The sequence below is a fragment of the Phasianus colchicus genome, chromosome 15 (assembly GCF_987193195.1).
Source record: "Phasianus colchicus chromosome 15, bPhaCol1.hap1.1, whole genome shotgun sequence".
NCBI lineage: Eukaryota > Metazoa > Chordata > Aves > Galliformes > Phasianidae > Phasianus > Phasianus colchicus.
In genome coordinates, this window is record NC_143450.1 from 4,011,101 (window position 1) to 4,031,756 (window position 20,656).

The window sequence follows — 20,656 nt, forward strand, 5'->3', positions numbered from 1 at the left end:
AGGAGAATGTAGGGTGCAGTAAAACCACTGTCCAGCACAGGCACTGCTCCCAGCTACCAACACATCTTGCTCTCAGAAACCCAAAGGACCGGCAGACACAGCGTCACACCAAGTCCTGAATCCTGGTTGTCTACTTTCTATCATCAGCTCTTGAAATCCACCACCAGAGGGCAGCTGATGCACACGGATGGATGTCCTGCTCTGACATGGCTTGGTGCATTCCAGCACTGCCTTCGGCCCTCGTGGAAACACAGCAATGCCTCTCTTCGTGGGACTTGCTCTAACTCCTTCTCCTCATCTCTAAATCACATGTAGGAAAGTCTATGGGACGTTTTCTGAATTTCTTTCTGGGTTAGAGGGTTTGTGTCGCTGCTGTTATTGTTCTTTTGTTTGTTTCTGAAACGTTCCAAATCCAAAAGGTATGTCATTTGCATAAAATATGTACATATATATTTTAATATAGCTGTCATTTACATCCTTCCTTCGTTATTAAACACCTGAAACCCACTAAAACTCAGGAGGAGGTCAAACCTGAGCCTGACCATTTGTATCTCATGGCTCTCGCTGGCTCAGTCTGGTATAGTGTGTCTGTTATGCAATTTGGAGGCTTCAGTTTGCTTATGTGACAGGCTGTAGCAGAGCTGTTCTGTTCCTGCATGAGACATTTTGGGCATAACAAGCTGCTAAATACCGTGTTGTCCTAGAAATGTATCACCATGGGCAGAAAAAGGAAGTAACTCAAAGCTGCCAAAAGCAGAAAGTCGGTCTGCAGGAGCTGCAATGGAAAAATGTGCAACTCCTGGAGAAAGCTGATAGATAATTTTTCTAGTAGGCTTTGTTGTGGTAATGAGTACTGGAAGACAAGCAAAGTTTATCAAAATTTTCATCAATATTTTTCAGGGGCTGAATGTCGTCCTGAAACCCTGCAAGCAGTTGCAACATTCACCTAGGAGGTGGGAGACCTGACAGCTGACAGTAGCCTCAGGTGAGTTCCTAAATAACTGACTGCCCCTCAGATGCTTCTTTCTGGAGCTTCACAAGGGGTTTAAAGGAGGTTTAGTTTTTGTCTCAGAGTGAGGGGAATGCATGTGCCAGAAGCCAGTATTCCTGGAAAGGAGAATTCCTGTATGTCCACTGTCTGAGTAAATTGACACAAACAAAAATAAAGCAGAAAATCACATGGGTAAGGCCCTAAATAAAAACATACGTGATTACAGCAGAATTGAATTACTGTCAGATCTTTCATAGAGATGTTGAAGTTTATAAATTCCCTCTCCTTCACAGATGGACACATTCTCCTGCCTCATGTATGCATGTTTGCACAACACATTCAATGTAACACTGGATGCACAGGAAGGAGAGCAGCCTTGGCTACTAGCTAATTTTAAAAGAACTCAACCTTTTAAGCTTGGGCATGCTATTGAAAGCTTAAAGCATGCTCACCACAAGCATTACAGACTGTTCTTTGAATAGTGAAATGCACAGAGCCAACGTACCACCAAAGAAGGGCCTGAGGTATTTGTTGTATCCCATTGTGAGGTTCTCAAATCCAGGCAAGGATGCTGCATCACTGCCACCCAAACTGGACACACGTCCCAGTGAGCATTTCCTGGGGACACAAGTAATGTACTGTTATGTGGCCAGGCATGCTGGGCACATCAGGTGTGCAGCTGCATCCCCAGCCTGTGCTCAAAGAAGCAAACTATGTAAAATATTTATTAAAAAAAAATACATCATTGAAATAATGAACATTTACTGACATTGCTTACCTTGGCTGAATAATTAATACCTTAGAGAGGTGGGAATATAGCAAATAACCTGAACAAATAACCTCAGGTTTGTAGACAGTGGCTTAAGGACATTCTTAAAATGTCCCAGGCAAGTCAAACAAGGTGAATATATCACAAGACTTAATAATAACCTGTAATCTTCTCATTCCTCCTCATAAAATGTATATAAGGAACCTTTTTCCTCCTACATAAAATAACCCAAGACAAATCTTACTGCCCAACAGCTCCTCCTTCTTCATCATCATTCCCATAAGCAAAGTTTCATCCTTATTTGTTAGCATCAGGCAGCATCCCAACAGCTGCCAGAGTGAAGCCTCTGAGTATGCCAAGAAGAAGAGAGGTAAAACAGCGAGCTCTTCACAGACAGCAAGACAGCACACTACCACTCCAAATTACCACTACATATCAAAATGAATATTTTCTGTACTGAAGATACAGCAGGTACCTGGCACTGCGAGATTCCCAGAGCTGTGCCGTCCTGTAAATAGACAGCTACAGGGTTTGAGGGTCATAAAAAAAGGTGCCATGGTGCAGTGTGCTTTATGCAGGCATGTGCTCACTTGATGAAAATGTGAGTGAGCCCTTATGGGTTTGATACTGCTCTGTGAAGGGCTGAAGGAGGTGCTGCCTCTCTCCAGAGACTCAGGACTGCTGGCCTGTGTTTTAAAGCTGAGTTAATAATCCTTGGAGGTTTGCTGCAGATTTTAGATCAAAAAGAAGCTTACAGCAGAACTTAGCAGTTACTGAGCAGCATCAGCTATATCAGAGTCTTCAGAACTTGATTGCAGTCAGGGATGGCAATAACTCAGCTGGAAGACGTGGGGTGGAAGAGGACAGTGTGGCAGACAACTTCCAGCAAAACCACCACAACTTCCTGCTCTTGAACAGAGAAAAAGAGCTTGCACTATCACTGTACGTTATATTTTGGGAACCTGTGCAGGTTGCTCCCCCTGCCTGACTCCTTAATGCACCCAACTTTCTTTGAGTGGGCTGTAAAACTGGAAGCATAATTTCCCTTTGACCCACATTACTTATGTTAATATAATTCAGATGACCTGTAAAGCAAAACAAATGCTCCACTTGCCTTTGTGTTTGAAGGAAAAGACACAGACTGAAGAAGCAAAAATATCTGCAGAACATCTCTGGAGATTATTTCAGAATCTGCTCTGCTCTTCTGTGAAAGAAAAGGAGATTTTTGTGATTTAAGAAGAACTATTTGCTCAGGGACACGATTTAGTGGAGGGCTGTTAGAGTTAGGGTAGTGTGGTTGGGTTGCGGTTGGACTTCATGATCTTTAAGGTCTTTTCCAACCTGAGCAATTCTGTGATTCTATTTTAAGTGAAGGGACATGGAAAAGAAGTGCTGCACAGAGTCAGAATCCCACACAGCAGTGTTTAACATCCTCAACACACAGTGACACCTGTGTTTTCCTTCTAGCTCGAATCATTTTTCAGCACCATGCTATTTTCACACTTTCCTCGTAAGAGATGCTCGGTTCCAAAAGTCCTTTTGTAGCATCACCAGATTTCAGTCTGGTGTTTTAGACAGGGCTTTCATTTCAGCATGGGGTGGTGATTAGTTGATGTTGAGAATGACACCAAAGGAAAGAATTGATTAAATAGATAAATATTTAAGAATTTCCTAAAGGTCTCTGAAACCACATGAGATCCTTCCCACTTACGACAGACTCAGCATCCTACACTCCTGTGCTCCACTAATCACCTGCACAGAAACTCTGTAGTGTTGCACTCCATTAGCTTGTACCTGAAGTAGCCCATGCTATTAGCAGTAACATTGGCGAGTCGCTCAGCGTGCAGAACGGGATGAAATCATTCTCCTTCAAATGGGTTTCGTTGACCTTTCTGGGAGTGGAACCAAATCCTGGATTCTGGCCTGGAACTCCCAGAGGCTCATGCTGGTGCCACAATGAGCAACTCTGTCCATGCTCTGCTCTGCATCCCTGCTTTCTGCCTGAAAGGCTGCATCAGCTGCACACCTTTATTGGAGATATGGATAACTGCCATACAACAGTGTGCTCTCACTGCAAGCTGCTGCTGCAACAGGCTGATGAAGGCACAGCTGCCAAGGAGACACTGCTACTGGACCATCACTAGTTTGAGCTGGAAATACAACAGTGCTTGACCACTAGACTGCTTGAAGTGTACCTCAGTGTATCAGTTTACCTACAGATAGTGGCAAAGCAACATCATTCTTAGATAGATGTAAGTTTTCCTCTCCGTCACACTGTCACAAATTGGGAATGGCTGTACAAAGCACCAGTCCCTGAGCCCTGACTTGCACAACTGTGAATGAGCTCTTCAACTTCAAACGTGGCTATTCCATAGTAACCCGAGGGTTGGGAATTTTCTGCTTGGGTTAGAACCTTCCTGCAGTAGCTCACCACAGCCCAGAGGACACTGTGCCTTCTCAGCTAAGTGTACAGCTCTGGTGCTGTGCTATGGAACAGTCGTGCTCCAGGCAGCAGGGACATCTTTGTACACAGCCAGTGGCAATACCTGAACGTTCAAAGCACCACAAATGCAGGGCCATACGACAAGAATCCCACTGGAGAAAGACAGGATATGTTTCTAAGTAAAATATGCTCTAATATCTGTCTAACATCTGAATTCACAGAATCACAGAATCACAGAATGACCTGGGTTGGAGGGGACCTCAAGGATCATGTAGTTCCAACCCCCCTGCCTAGCAGGGCCACCAAACATACACCTTTACTAGATCAGGTTGCCCAGAGCCTCGTCCAACCTGGTCTTGAACACCTCCAAGGATGGGGCATCCACAACATCCCTGGGCAGCCTGTTCCAGGACCTAACCACCCTCCTAGTAAAAAACTTCCCCCTAACATCCAACCTAAATCTTCCCTCTTTTAACTTAAAACCATTTCCCCGTGTCCTGCTATTATCAGCCCTTATGAAGAGTTTACTCCCCTCCTGGGAGTAAGTTCCCTTCAGATATTGAAAGGCTGCAATGAGGTCGCCCCGCAACCTTCTCTTCTCCAGGCTGAACAAACCCAACTCCCTCAGCCTGTCCTCACAGGGGAGGTGCTCCAGCCCCCTGATCATCTTCGTGGCCCTCCTCTGGACCCTTTCCAAAATCTCCATGTCTTTTTTGCACTGAGGGCTCCACACCTGAACACAGTACTCCAGATGGGGCCTCACAAGAGCAGAGTAGAGAGGGACAATCACCTCCCTATCCCTGCTGACCACCCCTCTCCTGATGGAGCCCAGGATCCCATTTGCTTTCCGGGCTGCCAGAGCGCACTGCTGGCTCATGTTAAGTTTCTCATCTATCAGGACCCCTAGGTCTTTCTCTGCCGAGCTGCTCTCAAGGACAACTCCCCCCAGCCTGTACAGGTGCCTGGGGTTCTTCCGGCCCAAGTGCAAAACCTTGCACTTTGCCTTATTGAACCTCATTAGGTTCACCCGAGCCCAGCTTTCCAGCCTGTCAAGGTCCCTCTGAATGGCCTCCATTCCCTCCACCGTATCGACTGCACCACTCAGCTTGGTGTCATCAGCAAACTTGCTGAGGGTGCACTCCATTCCCTCATCGATGTCATTAATAAAGATGTTAAAGAGCACCGGTCCCAAGACAGACCCTTGAGGGACACCGCTCGTTACCGGCCTCCACCTGGACATAGAGCCATTGACCACCACCCTCTGTCTGCGGCCTTTCAACCAATTGCTTATCCATCTAGTTGTCCACCCGTCAAATCCACTTCCCTCCAGTTTGGAGATGAGGATGTGATGGGGGACCATGTCAAAGGCCTTGCTCAAGTCCAGGTAAATGACATCAGTTGCCTTCCCTTCGTCCACCAATGCCGTCACTCCATCATAGAAGGCCACAAGATTAGTTAAGCATGACCTTCCCCTGGTGAAGCCATGCTGGCTATCTAGGATCACGTGCTCGTTCTTTATGTGATCAAGCATATTGTCCAGGAGGATCTGTTCCATAATCTTCCCAGGCACGGAGGTGAGACTCACCGGCCTGTAGTTACCCGGGTCCTCCCTGCTCCCCTTCTTGTAAATGGGAGTGACGTGACCCTTCCTCCAATCGTCCGGGACCTCACCTGACAGCCACGACTTCTCAAATATGATGGAGAGCGGCTCAGCAACCACCTCAGCCAGCTCCTTCAGGACCCTGGGATGCACGCCATCTGGCCCCATAGACTTATACTCATTCAGTCTAAGGAGGCACTCTCGGACTTGCTCAACCCTTACAGTGGGGAGGGATTTACCTCCTTTGTCCCCACATAGAGGTATGGGGGTGCAAGACTTAGGGACGTGAAAAAGACTAGAATCCTGGCCACCAGTGAAGACCGAGGTGAAGAACAAGTCATTGCACTTTTTGTCCTAACATGGTGTTCAGATGTTTCCAGATGTTCCCAGCAGCTCCTCAGTACCAGGTAATCATAAAGGGCTACAGAGATTAATCATCTACCTGTTCACACAGCATTACACCACGATTTTGATGAGAAAAGAAGGATCAGTGCAGTAAAGTAAGAAAGGGTAATTTAACAAACCAGCATGCGATTAAGTATAAAAACTGACACATTTCAGCTGAGGAACCCTTTGTGGACATCCCTCACAAACATCCCTATTGCAAAGGAGTTGTAATTCCTAGCATTTTGGTGCATCCGTTTCTGAATTTCATTCTGTCTATCTGTCCCAGTTACTAAGACCTTGTTTTGAAAAAAATAAATCCAATTCTGTTTGTTTTGATGACTAATGCATGGAGGCCTCTTATGTTGTAAAAAGCATTCTTGTAAAGCCTTGTTTACGGCTCTTGTTAACTGAAACACACTGCCACGTGTGTTACTTCTATCTACCAAAGACAGTAGATTGAAACAAACCAAAGCAATCTGGATAAATCTCTAACTGCTGCTTCCACACACCCAAATGAACTCCACAGTCCTGTTTTCCTCCTTCCAAACACGGCTGTGAAGACAAGTATATCGAGGGTTGGGAAGCAGTGGTCTGTAAGTACCCAACAGAGCTAGAAACTCAATATGCCAGAGCACTCACAGGCCAGAAAAGGGTGACATCTGTGCCTAAAACTGAATATAACAAAAGCAGTTCTCAGCTACGTATTGAAATAAATACAGAGAGAGAAGTGCCAAAACTGTGAGACTATGCTTTTTGTGGAAACCTAGGAATTACAGTATATCAGTAAGTAGAACTACAATTCTGCTTCTACAGTTCAAAAGCTTTCATCAGAGATTACTAGCTTCATTAGTACAGTATGCTGGGAAGGAACAGTTTTAAGATTGTGCATTTATGTTTCTCTCTTTGGTAAAGGATTGCAGTTGACTTTTAATAGGAAAACAAATTTAGGCACTGTTTAATCTTGACATTTTGTATGTAATAGCACAGCACAGGCAATACCAGTAGTTGTGGAAGCTTTGCTTGCACCACCAGTGTTATCTAAAATCATTTATTGCATATGTTCAGAAATAAAGAAAACCTTGAGAACTTAACAGCTCACCCAGCTCCATGCTCTGCCTACTGACAGGGAATTATTCAAAGATGTAAGTATTACAGCAAAACATGCAACCAGACTCCTCAGTAGTTAAGCCTGCATCTGCTCCCATAGAAGTTCATGAAATAATGCTGATTTACACCACATGTATAACCTCCACTAATGCTCAGTTCTATGTTCCTTAATTCTACTGCATTCCTTTAATTTGGAAGGGCTGGTAAGAATGAAAACACAAAAGGAGAAATACCACAGTAGAGAGGTGCACACTGACACCTGGTGGAGCCCGGATAGCTTTGCACTGCTGTCAGCATCACCCTCAGTGATCCACTCCTCATCAAGCATAACACAGCAAGGGAAACAGAAAGCACTACTGGCCCACACTACCTCCCACTTCACAGGTGAAAGCCCCATCCGTGTCTCACTGCACTGAGCAGAAGATCAGCACATTCTCTGATATTCTCAAGGCAAACGACATCCCAGAGCCAGGCAGGAGGAGCTGTTGCAAGAATCTGAAAAACCAGCTACAAGAGCAGAGCCACAGGATGAGTCAGTGAGCTGCAGGCAGTAATAGTGGCTGAGGGAACTGGGATGGAAAGCATCATGACACCATTATCAGGAGTTTCCAGTTTCATGGCTGGCTGCACCATCCAATGCCGAGCTTTCTTTGGCCACCTCTATGATGGCAGTAGTTGCTACATACAATTACAAACCCATGAAAGAAGAAGAGCATTGTGGACTTTGGGATCAGATTTAACAGGCTGTGTAGAAGCCAAGATATCACATCCAGGTCAGCAAGTTTATCTAGAAGAGGTCTGAGTGACTGAAGCCTAACAATTTTAATTTACTGGCCAAGCAAGTCACAGAGCTTTTATTTTCAGTTCATTCAAAATGATTTGCCTGTCAAGTACCTCAAATTTAGAGTTTAACTTGAAATAATTTTTTTATGTTGCCCAGAGATGAGGTGGATGCCCTGGCCTTGGAGACACTCAAGGTCAGGCTGGATGGGGCTCTGAGCAACTGATCCAGTGTAGGTGTCCCTATTCATTGCAGGGAGTTGGATGGGATGACCTTTAAGGTTACCTCCCAACTCAAATGGTACTGTGATTCTATGTTAAATATCTATTTTGTCAGGCCAGGAGAAAATGTGGAGCTACTACAAGGAAGAGAAAAATTAAACAAGAAAACGTGCCACATATTTCTGCAAGCCACTCCTACTGGAAACCTTACAGATCTGATGCTAAAATCAACGTATACAGAATTAACCTTATTTTTACAGAACTAAGTAGTTAGTGAGATCCTGCTGTGTGTCAACAGAGACACAAGCTCAGCCCTCAGCTGGTCAGGACCAAAGGCGACATCAGATGTGGATGCAGGCAAAGGGGATGAGACATAGAGCAGCACCACACAAGTGGGTAATACTAAAATGAGTTGTCTGAATTTTTAACTTTTTTTCTGCTTTAATATTTTTAAACTAAAGGCAGAGAGAAGACTTGCAAGTCTGCTAACAAACCACACTGACATGAAGCCTTTCCTATTTTAGCATTCTGTCCAAATCTCAAATTTTTTTTTTTTCCTAAACAAAACATTTTTTCCCTATTGATTTCCCTGTTTGAAGAACTCAAATTTCAGCCAGCTTGTCTGATAGCAGGACAGAATGGAGATCACCAGCAGCCCGATTTCTGCCTAGAAGAGCAGGAGGCACATGCTGAAGCTGTGTTAGTCTCAGCTCAACAAGGCACGTGCCAGGCAGATGCCACCTTCTGTAATCTGCTTTTTACTGTTCACCTGCCTTCAGTGCTTATCAGCAATCACAGATGGGTAAACAGGTGACTTCATCATACCCACAGAAATTTCAAGAACTTCCGTGAACTTTTGCTATTGGTAAAAAGTGGATTCTTTCCATCCGCACCGCTGTCATGACATCACATGAAAAATGACCTCTCGGTTTCAGGAACAGCAGCACCACCGAGGGCCTCGCTGAGGCTGCAGCACACACCCTGCTTGTTTGGGGCAGCCCTTGCTGTGTTTCAGTGAGAGGCAGAGCTCAGTGCTGTGTGGGACCAGCCCCTGTGTATGGACAGGATCACACAGTGGTGATGGGACAGGAGCTGCACCAAAGGCAGCTGTCCCAAGGGCCTGGCTGCACTAACAGCATGATTTATTGACTCTATTCTGTGTGCTAGCAGAGATTTATATACACCAATCCCATAGATAGTACTGTTAGTTTAGGGCAGCATGAGAGCAGGAAAACTATGCTGTTACTTACATGACACCATACACTGCAGGTCTGGTTCTTGTCTTATTCATTCCAATGAAAGATAGAGGTAACTCCAAGATACAAGAAATGTTAATATAAAATCAGGTTCAGTCCTTATTTAAGAGTGTTAAAGCCATGCCCAGGTAATGCATTTATGTTTTAAAGATGCTCTGATCCTTCAAGCTGCTGCGGGAATGGCAACCATTGCTCACATCTCCCACCCAGCACACAGCTCTGCCTGCAGCTTGCAGGGCAGAGTCCTTCAAATACATGCAGAAAGCCTTAAGTTATATAAAAATGAGGTTTACTTACGTGAAATAAATTCTTCCTCCGGAACATCAAGCTTAGCTTCTGTTTGGTCAATTCATTTACTCTACACAAATGCCATGTTTATAAAATTTATAAGTAATTTGTTTTATACAGAAATTTAACTCGCTCCAGGCACATTTTCCTCCTGCACTGGGTGTCTTAACTCCAGCTGCAATGTAAACTTGCCTGAAATTTCCTATCTCCTATGGCTGCAAATCCGTGAGCTCACAGCTGCCCGTGCTCCATCTTGTTGGGGAATTATTGCTGAGCATTGGTTTCATTCATTCAGGAAACCTGCCCCTCACTGCAGGCAGGGATCCAGGGCCGGGTGCAAGAAGCTCATCTTCCTTCCTAACAGGCACAGAGATCACCAGCCAAGCAACTTTGCTTTCTATGATTTTGCTCTCAACTTGCCAACCCTGTAATTGTAACCCTATATATACGGTCCCTCCCACCTCAGCAGTTCTGCTCACTTAGTCTCCTCCATTGTGTATGTGCAGGTATTTTATGTGAGACTTAATTATTCTTGTTCCTATCAGCCAAGACAAGCATGCATGACATTAACTCCCTCGTGGGACACGAAATGGTGCACCCTTCCAGACCATCTACATACAGAAATGGATAAAGGCTGTAGGATCTTCTTGCATTAAAAGCAAATAAAGCAGAGGTGGTTTACTGAGAGGCTTCACTGAGTACTCTGCTCAGTTCTGAGTATGCCAGATGAGGAAATGGGGAAAAAAAAAAAAAAAGATAATTACTATGGAAAGATTCTCATGTGAGCAGAATTTTAAAATAATGAGATTAAGTCATTTCAACAGAAAGGAATTAGAGGGGCATAAAAATAAAATCAACAAATATAGAGAAAAATTAAATCAGACCCTTTTGTTTCTGGTTATTCTCACAATGTGTAACATATAAACTAAATGAGGAGAGATTTAGACTGGATATAAAGGAAGAAGCACAGGGTGCCCAGAGATGAGGTGGATGCCCCATCCTTGGAGGCAGGCACTCAAGGTGAGGCTGGACAGGGCTCTGAGCACCTGATCTAGTGCAGGTGTGCCTGTTCAGTGCAGGGAGTTGGAAGAGATGACCTCTAAAGGTCCCTTCCAACATAAATGATTCTATGATTCCTTATCTGACCCAGGGCACAGCCAATTTACCAGAGGGCTACAGCCACAAAATCCACACAGTGAGCACCTGGACTTTCCCCTTCCAAGGGATTCAAAAACACCAAACAGGCAAATATAACATAAGAAACGTGCAGATGTGCTGTTTAATCCTGGGTTTGCTTTCCTCTGTCATCACTGACAGGCAGGTCAAGGGGAAAGTTTCCCTGACAGAGGTTTGTTGGCTGGGCTCCATCGCAGCGCTGCGTGCAGTGCAGGCTGCCCATAGGGCAGTTAAGCAACAAATGTGATGCAGTCAACAGTCGCTATGTGCCCTGGCCCATCCCTCCAGGAGGGACTCGCTGACCTCTCAGGGGACAAAAGGGGCAAGAGAAAGGATCGCTTGGTTATTCCTGAATCCTTACTATGCTTCTGCCTCCCAGGAGCAGGTCGCTGTGTGCTGAGATGGGCAGAACCTTGTTGGGTGGAAGGACCCAGGACAGAGCTGCCAAAGCCTGTAACTCAGGGGCTTGACAACACACTGATGGATGAGCACGTGGGAAAAATACCAGATGGAGCCCAAGGAGCACAGCTCCACCGTTCATCTTAAGGACATACCAGTCTGAATTTCAGTAAGACAGTGAGATACTCCTGGGCCACGGTTTGAATCGGACACAGTGCCACGTCCAGCAGCTGGATGCTGTCCTCAGGCCCCTGTGTGGGTACAGCATAACTGCAGGCCATCCCTGGGACGGCGCTCATCAGTAACTGCTGGCCTGCCCCCAGAGGCACGGATCAATTGGCAGATATTATAATCCCTTAAAATATTAATGCCCTATCAGGGAGACAATTTCACTGGGCCTAGAGACTCTTCCATTATTAGAAATTATGCCCCAGCCTTAAATAAATTAACTCAATAAATGTCTTACCATGAATACAAATTCCTGCTTAGGGCCTGCAAATAAAATGATTTAGAGCTGTTCTCTGAGGAAAGATGAGGTGCTTAAACTTGCAAAAGAAGAAGAGCCACCACATTCATTGGTCTTTTGTTCTAAATTGACTTCTCCTAAACTGACGACATTCCTCTCAGAAGGGAGGGCGAAGGTTTGGGAAAATTAAGTGGTGACATTTTCTTACGCTGTGCTTTATGGCTTCGGTGCTGAAGTGCACAGATGTGCTCCCAGCTCCAAGGGCAGCCCTGGCACTCAGGATCCATTTGTGTCCCCAGGGCTGGAGGGGATCTCACCACCCATCCTTGGGCTGTGTGTGCCCACAGCTGGGAGGACGCTGCCCGGTGCAGTAGGTCTGTGCATGCCTCAGCCTGCAGCCCCCAACAGCCACAGTTCATGGGGTGCCCACTAACAACCTCTGCAGTTAATGAAGCCTCAGCAGGTGGTTGCAATTTCAACAAGTGATGAGGCATATCCAGGCCCATTCATCATCCCAGGCCTCCTGTCAAAGCATTTGCCCTCTTCATATTGATGAATTGAATGTGGCAACGTAAAAGCCATGCTGTCACATTTCATTAGAGCTGTACTTTGCACCTAATAGTTCAAGACTACTTCTACAGCTCTGCACTTTTACCAGTTTGTGTGAGATCGCCAGCAGCAGAGGAGCACCTTGGCTGGCCCTGAGACATGCTCACATCACCTGCATTTCTGGCTGTGGACTTTCATAGAAGCTTCATTTACCAACTTCCTCTCCATAAACGTACAAATGTATAAACACATCCCTTCAGAAACTGATTTTCTTAAGTGAGCACTGCCTGCTTTGCTCTATTGGCACTGCAGCCCCAAGCAGCTCACCCACGATGCCAGGAGATGCACACCGGGTTGTCTGCCTCCTGCCTGCTGCTGGATGTCACTGCCCACCTGTGACACGCAGAGAGCCTGCAGCAGAAAGGCAGAGCTGCACTGCACTACAGCAGGAGACCATCACAGCAACGCTTCCCAAAAGGCCTGAGCTCAAAATCCAGCATACACACCACATCTTAAGACAAGGCAGTGAATGGATGCAACCCGCAGATAACAATCAACAGATTTATCTTCTCTGCAATATTTCTGTCTTTTCCTGTGCACTGATATCAGTTTGATGAGACTTTGGTTTTTGATAACCAAAATACTGTTGTTTCCTGGTTAAGAGCTCACGTGGCCGCTTCTTGATCCTGGCTTAACAAGAGCAGAGCATCTCTTGTAGATGGATGCATTGTTTCCATTTCTTACTTTTCAATTCGTACATACGAGAAAAGCTCAGTCCCCTGCTGCAAGACACACAATAAAGATGCAAGTCTAGATGAAAAAATAGCCACATTCCACTTGACTGAATCAAACATTTGTGAAAGAGACCACAGGTTCAACTTCCTCTTGTCTCAGATAAAGAGAAATTCCATCAGAAGCCAACCTCAGAGCCACTTCACACACAGGAAATTCTATAAGAGGATCAAAGAGATCACCTTGGCAGCAGCCTTCTCCTGAGCGTTTCCTCTTCACTGCATTGACTTTACATCTGTACCTGTTGCATTCCCACCCGATGCAGCGCTGTGGTGCTGTGCTGGTGGCAGAACCACTCCCCAGCAGCAGAACATGCTGCAGCTTCTGAAATTGCATCTTAGCACCCTCGATGCTTTGGATAAATGCAACCCATGCTTAGAGAAGTGAGAAACTGAGAAAAAGGGAAGCGTGTGGGCAGGGAGAGGCATGCAGACTATTCCCTCCCTCACCAAGTGCCCCCCACCCAGCACTGGGTGCCCACTGCTGTACCTGTGCTACCATGGAGCCCTCAAGCACCCACCAGCATCCACAGACACCACCATGTCCCACAAGTTGCTCCCAGATCAGAAGCCTCTGTGAGCTTTTCCCTGTGAAGCTGCAGCTGCCTCCAATGTGGGATGTGCCATATGGCAGCCCACGTGGGATCCCACCAAGGAACTATGCTGGGTAAAACAGCACAGTCCTGTATTACATTTAGGACCTGTTATCTTAAGAGCTATCTGTGGAGTAATCATGTGTCTCAAAGCAATATGGCAAAAAGCATGCTCAGAGTGCTCAGACCACTGACCGCCCAGCTCTGTGCTGGGCCCCTCAGGAGCATAGTGGCTGGTGAGCAGTCCCCCCTCCCACCTCCAGGCCCCTCCTGCCACTTTCTCTCCATCCCTCCCTCCATTCCTACATGTGTGGTTCTGGCACTGTCTCCATACGGGCTGGGCTCTGCAGCTGCTGGGGATCCTCCTGGAGCCAGCCAGTGCTCTGAGAGATGATTCCTTAATAGGCTGATCCATGCTAGCAGAGAACTGAGGAAGGGAGGAATACATTATCAGCTCTGATCTGGCATTATGACATGTTTTCTGCTTTGGTTCTGCCTCCCAAACGCAGAATTAATTGCTAAGCTAGAACATGCAGATAAATCAGTTGGCTTTATTTATTATTTATATAAATCCATTACCACTGCTTTCTGCAGCTTTGTGCCAGGCTCCTGGCAGTGACACCCACACCCACTATGACAAGAGGTGATGGTCAAACTCCTGCCCAACCACCTGGAGGTGCAGGCAGGGATGGGCAGCACAGCCATGGCAGCGCCCTGCTGTCAGCCAGCAGCACGCTGGTGGCATCGCTGCCCCATTCCAGCATTTAAGACAACTGCCAAGTCAGAGCCATTGCATAACTTATCTCTCTAGCTTTTCTAAAATAGGTGCTTGAGAGGATGGAGAGAAGGCAGGAAACCGATAGTGTGAAAAAACAAATGTCACTTTATCCCATAGGCATATTTACAACAAACTCTGACTTGACAACAGTGTCTACAGCAACAACAAAAAATAAAACACTGAATGGTAAGCAGTCTGCTCTGCCTGGGTGAAAGGATAAAGCAAGCATGAACTTGCAGCCAGCCTCCCCCGCTGCACAGAACGGTTGGACTTCGCCCTGGTCCCAGTCTGCAGTGCAGGCCTGACACCAGGGATGCATAAGTACCAGCAGTGATGCTCCCATCCTTCCCTTCTCCACCAGGCCAATGCCAGCAGAGCAGGACGAACCAGCACCACCAGCACAGAGCTCTCATCCCTCTGTCACCCCTGGAGTGTTCTCTGCTCTGGGAAAGATGCTTTCATGCAGCAGGCCTCTACCACAGCTCAAAAACCAAAGGTCACGGAGATGCAGTCAACATGGCTGTGTATGCTGCCATTTAAACTGTTCTCAGTTAACTGGAAACAAGAAATCTTCTAAACCCCCCCAACACAGTGTCCTGACACACTGTGGGGCACAGATATCCCTCCTGGAATGCCATGGGATTAGAGGAACCTGAGCTGCTGAGTGATGCCAGAGATCCATCACACCCACTCTGCCCTGAAAAATGCCTTCATTGCTCCCTGCCATAGTAACCCACATGAAAAAGGGAAATAACTGCTCTTCACACCATCTGCCAGGGACCTTTAAAGAGAGAGATGCACAGAAACACGTCTTGGTGCAGATCTTTTCTTACTCTCACTCGCTAAGAACAAACTCTCCATTACCAACACTGCCTTGCTTTTACCAGGTCTAACACACCAATACTGCAAATATTTGAACTGAACAAACATTTCACATAGAAACAACAGTTCTGGACGGGTACCAAACATGTTTTTTTTTTTTCCCATTTAACTACTTCGATTATGACATTGCCTGTTACAATCTGAGAATGTTATTTTGTCCACGTGCACATCAGCACCCAATAATTACGTCTAGATTCTTGCCCATTTTAACTTCATCTTAAAGATAATACAATTTAAAAGTAAAAAAAAAGGTCAGTGTAACCTCTTGGCAGATACCAGAATGAGTGTGGAAACAGACTCAGTGTCATGCACATAATATTTGGTTTTTATCTCAAATTAATGCACAACAGTGGGGTAAATATTTGGCTTAAAAGATTATAAAACTTACATGGTGTGGTGCCATACCTTTCTCCTCCCTAACTTTTATAATACATATCTGGCCCATAACAAGTGCCTCCAGTACCAAAAGATGGGCAGATGCTGTAGTGGCACTAGCGGTTGGATCTGGTGGGAAGCATTGCTTATTTTTCCTTGGATAGGTTGAAATACACTGAGACAGCAGATCAGATCAAGATGTGCTTTACTGGACAGGCTGTAACAAGTGCTGCTTTCTGGTTTGCACATCCACAAGATGTTCTTTATTGGTGGCAGATGTGCTTTGGAATGCTTTTGAACAGCATAAAGGACCAAAGCCTTGTTCTCTTCCAAGGTGGGAGTTTTAGGATGAAACCAGAATGCCAAAATACTTGGATGAATGCATTAAATGAGCACACGGATGATTTGTGCTTCCTCTCTCCAAACATGGCTGCGCTCAGCAGCAGGATTCCTCCCCTTGCTGCAGGAACCCAGCACCTCAGAGCCAATATGAGATCTTTTTGTACTTAATTTCATCCCTGTTACAGATAACTGATATGCACAAACCTGGTGCTTTGCTGCTGGTTATAAACAGACTCTCTGTATTATTACTTTCACCATTCAAAAATAGTAATTCTTCCTCTAGGCTACTTTTGAGCAGAGGAATTCTGGATAGTGGAAGATGTTAGATCCCCATAATCCATGTGCAGTATGAAAGCAGCAACGTGTGCTACCAGCAGACAAGTAAAGAGCTAATACACAGAATCATGGAATGGCCTGGGCTGAAAAGGACCACAGTGATCCCCTAGTTTCAATCCCCTATGCTATGTGCAGGGTCACCAACCACCAGACCAGGCTGCTCAGAGCCACATCCAGCCTGGCCTTGAGTGCCTCCAAGGATGAGGCATCCACAACCTCCTTGGGCAACCTGTTCCAGTGTGTCACCACCCCCTTCAGCACAAAGCCATGTGAGCGCACACATAGCTGCATCAGGCCCAGGAGTGGAAGTGCTTGGTGCCTCCTTGGAAAGGACATCTCTGAAAGGCTTAATCATACAGCATTTGAATAATCTCCAAGACTAACTTCCAAGGACCAAGTATTTTCTGTTTTGGGGAGAAGCAAAGCAAGGTGGAAAAATCACTGATGTTTATGTGGCTTAGCTCTATATTTTACTTGCAAAGCAGTTGTAGTAGGTTTGCCAGGAGATAGGCAGCTTTCAGTGCTTAGAATTGGCAGGGCTTCACAGTCTCAAAAATGCCTCAGCAATAACAATTGAGAACAGAAACTCATCTGTGTTTAAAAATAGTCCCAACTGTTGTTAGAAGTTATCAAGCAATGTTTTTTGGTCCTTATCAGCATAACGTAGTGGGGACAGTGTAAAAGGATAACTGTTGTTACACAATGAATGAGGAAACACTGCTTTATCCAGCTTACTGCAGCCCAGCGTGACACATTAACTTTGCAGGATGTAAAGCAGCCTGAAAAAAAATGTAGGTTTGAAGATGTTTTGAAGGGGTTTAAAAAATAATAATTGCAATCTCTCCTTTGGGTTTTAAATCTCAGGAAATTCAAATTCTTGCCAGCATTTGCACAGTTCAGTACAGCTATGGATGGGGTCCCCAGCCAGCTCTGCGGGTCCTGGGGAGAGGTGCAGCACTGGAACAGGTTGCCCAAGGAGGTTGTGGATGCCCCATCCTTGGAGGCATTCAAGGCCAGGCTGGATGTGGCTCTGGGCAGCCTGGTCTGCTGGTTGGTGACCCTGCACATAGCATAGGGGTTGAAGCTAGATGATCACCGTGGTCCTTTTCAACCCAGGCCATTATTCTATGATTCTATGACACGCAAGCATGATTAAGCATGGTTACAGTACTGGAGCACCTCCAGGCACTGGCACAAATAGCACTGCCAGTTCTTACGACCAAAAATCTGAGCTGTTTCTAAACTGATGGAGAACACCAACCACCTGTATGGCACTGGTCACCAGCACAGAGAAAGCACCCGGTGTGTCCCGAAAGGCCCTCTGTCCTATTTACTGCTGCAGCCACACTTGCAGAGGACCACACACACACCCAAAGCAGTTACAGTGCAACTGGAAAAGTACTGAGCAGTGTCCCCGTGGGACCGGCGGCACCCCGAGCCCCAGTGCACTCCCAAGGAACTTGTTTATGACAGGGCCATACATCTGCCTGCAGAACGCACGCACTGCACCACGAAGGAGACTGCAAGAGAAGGAAGAGAGCCAACGCTGTCATCAACGTAACTATTAACAACTGCCTTCTATTGCCACATTAAGGCATTTTAAATGAATTTATCACTACTTCACATCAGATGCCAACCTGCAGGGACAGCAGTGAAGCACAGTGTCACAGTATGCGACATGCTTCAGACAGAGTACATCAGCAGTACTGTAATAGACAGCAGAAGTGATCATTTGTAATGCTGAAACCTGTGCACAGAGCTTCTTCCCACATTAAGATGTTTCTAAATTTCAGTTGAATAAACATGCTTGGAAAATATCAAGTTCATCCCATACAAAGCCAATGAGATAAAGTTTTATATCCAAAAATTTGCTCTGAACAGAAGCATCTCTCTTAGAGACGACACAGATTTGCGTCTCTTTTTCTGAGCATCAGTTGCTAACAGCAGGGCCCTGCCCTGTAGCAGCAGTCAGTACCTGGTGCCTCCTTAGCAAATACCTCCCCCACACTGTGATGCTGCACTGGATCTGCAGAGCTTCTCAGAAGTTGCGTGCCTGATTTGGTGAGGCCATGCAGAAACTGCTCTGAGCCCATGCAGCGCTGCCCTGCAGAGCCATCCTGGTTCTCTGCAGCCAACTCAGGTGAGCCTTCAGGAGAGCCTTCAGGGGTGTCTGCAGCCGCCAGGTAGACGTGACCTGAGCAAGAACAAAGCACAGCCATTCATTCCATCAGTCATGCGAGGCAGTATGTAGACATAGTGTGTTTCCTGAGCCCTGCAGTCTGGGCCTAAAGATGTCCCTACCACTATTGTTGCTTTCTCATCTATATATTTTGGTCAGGCTAAAATTGCACCTATTAAAAAAACAGTTTGTGCAGAATATTCGAGAAATGGGAGGAAGGGGAGCCAGGAAGCCATCCTTCCATGACACAGCATGCTTCAAGAGGAGGAAATGTTAACAGAGTCCTTCAGTGGTGTATCTCAGACTGCTCAGCAGGTCCCAGCTGCACACTGAGATCTAAAACCACTGCTCTTTCTTGGCTGAATCACTCCATCACAGGCTATTTGCAATTCAAATCTGAGCTTAAATTCTGTGTTTTACAATGAGAGCACCCCATCCTCACCTCCAAAACACACTCTGCTTTTTTTTTTTTTTTTTTTTTTTACAAGGTACAAAACTGTCACTGTGTCCTTAGGGGTGCTCCTGCTTTCATCAGAGATACCATCCTGACAAAATTATCTGGATATTTCCAACAGGGTCATCCACAGAGCAGCATGGGAGCACCTGCAGCAGAAGCACAGGAGCCCTCAAAGGCTGTTTTAACACCAAAATGTCATTCATTAAGCTAAGAGGGGAAGAAAAAACAAGTATTATACTGGGAAATTCAGACCATACTGACACGGTAGCATTTTCTGGGCAGTGTTGCTGACTGACATCTACTGCAACGTCCCAAAACTGAGAGTACTGGATTTTTGTGCAGCTCTGGGCAAGGGGAGCACACAGACTGGAACGGTGGGACAAGGACACCATGCTGCCCATGGCAGTCTCAGCCTATTTGCCAAGCAGCTGTGTCCAGGGGTCAGTTCTGCACTCCACATGGGCTATGCATGGAAGCTGGGACTGTGGGGGAGCTGCAGAGCTGCCTCTCCTTGAAAACAAACAAGGAACGGGCAGTCAGAGCCTGGCTGCCCATATATCAGTGCACTAAAAATACATCGAGAGCGAAACCATAGAAGACCAGCCAGACAACATCTATTTCTCCCCTCTTTGCCAAGTGTGAAGAAAGAGACAAAGGAGGAAAAATCCCAGTGCAGGGAACAGGTCTGACCAGCTGTGCCACATTTCTCTGCTCACCCTCCCCTCTAACACACAGACCCACACAGGGCTCTGTCTATCTCGTCCAGACTTTGTCAGCACCGTGAGGCACCTCCAGCCCCTATCCAGAGCAGGTTTCAGCCCATTGTCACTAAGTTTCCTCAAACCCAAAACAGGGCATCTTTTCCTGTGCAGATGCACGTGGCAGCCAGCAAGGTGTTCGGCTGCTGTCACCACAGAGGTCACACAAAATATTCTAAGTGCTGCACCAAACCCATCGTAAAGTGTCACTAAAGGAACAGTACATCTCTTCTTGTCCATTACATTTCTGAACGCTGCTTTTACAATATCTAAAATTACCTACAGGTCTCTGTAATGTCACAGGAATTTCCGCAGTAATCTTTTCTGCCCTGCTGAGCTGGGCTCCTCAAGCCCTGGAATATCCTTTTCTCTGGCTGTAATGAGATTTCTGCTCCAAACAGAGATTAAGGCAACGTGCTTTCAGAAATGCGAGTCTTCAGAGTCAGAAATTCTCCTTTTTGGGTTTGCAGCTCCCAAAATACTTTCCCTTGTCTTCCTGGCTGTGCATTCTTCACATTATTGTGTGACGTGCATGAAATATTCACTGCCACTGCCAGTAAGACTCAAGCTTACATACCTTGTTTGCTTTATTGCTGAAACCACCACAAAGGATTCCACTAACTGAAATCTACCTTCTTTTCCTTTCAAAACACCTCTTATTTGCTCATACTTCATGTTAAAAGGAGACTGATACAGAAAACGGCTCAACTGCTTGTTTGTAGCAGATGTCCT

General features: G+C 46.0%; 1 protein-coding gene and 1 long non-coding RNA gene across 5 annotated transcripts in view; one reads left to right on the forward strand and one right to left on the reverse strand.

Moving 5' to 3' along the window:
- GABRP (gamma-aminobutyric acid type A receptor subunit pi) overlaps positions 1-20,656 on the reverse strand; it is a 36,273-nt gene that overhangs the window by 10,163 nt on the left and 5,454 nt on the right. For all 4 annotated transcript variants that reach the window (XM_090150794.1, XM_090150792.1, XM_090150793.1 and 1 more), the window contains 3 exons: positions 18,506-18,724; positions 2,875-2,964; positions 1,497-1,609 (listed from right to left, as the gene is read on the reverse strand). In XM_090150794.1, coding sequence (XP_090006920.1) covers positions 1,497-1,609; positions 2,875-2,930 — 169 coding nt within the window. In that variant the 5' untranslated portion in view covers positions 2,931-2,964; positions 18,506-18,724. The remainder of the gene's footprint in view (positions 1-1,496; positions 1,610-2,874; positions 2,965-18,505; positions 18,725-20,656) is intronic.
- On the forward strand, positions 223-1,251 carry LOC116231978 (uncharacterized). Its single transcript, XR_004167577.2, has 3 exons — positions 223-311; positions 901-985; positions 1,073-1,251. It is a non-coding gene; the product is annotated as an uncharacterized LOC116231978 (long non-coding RNA).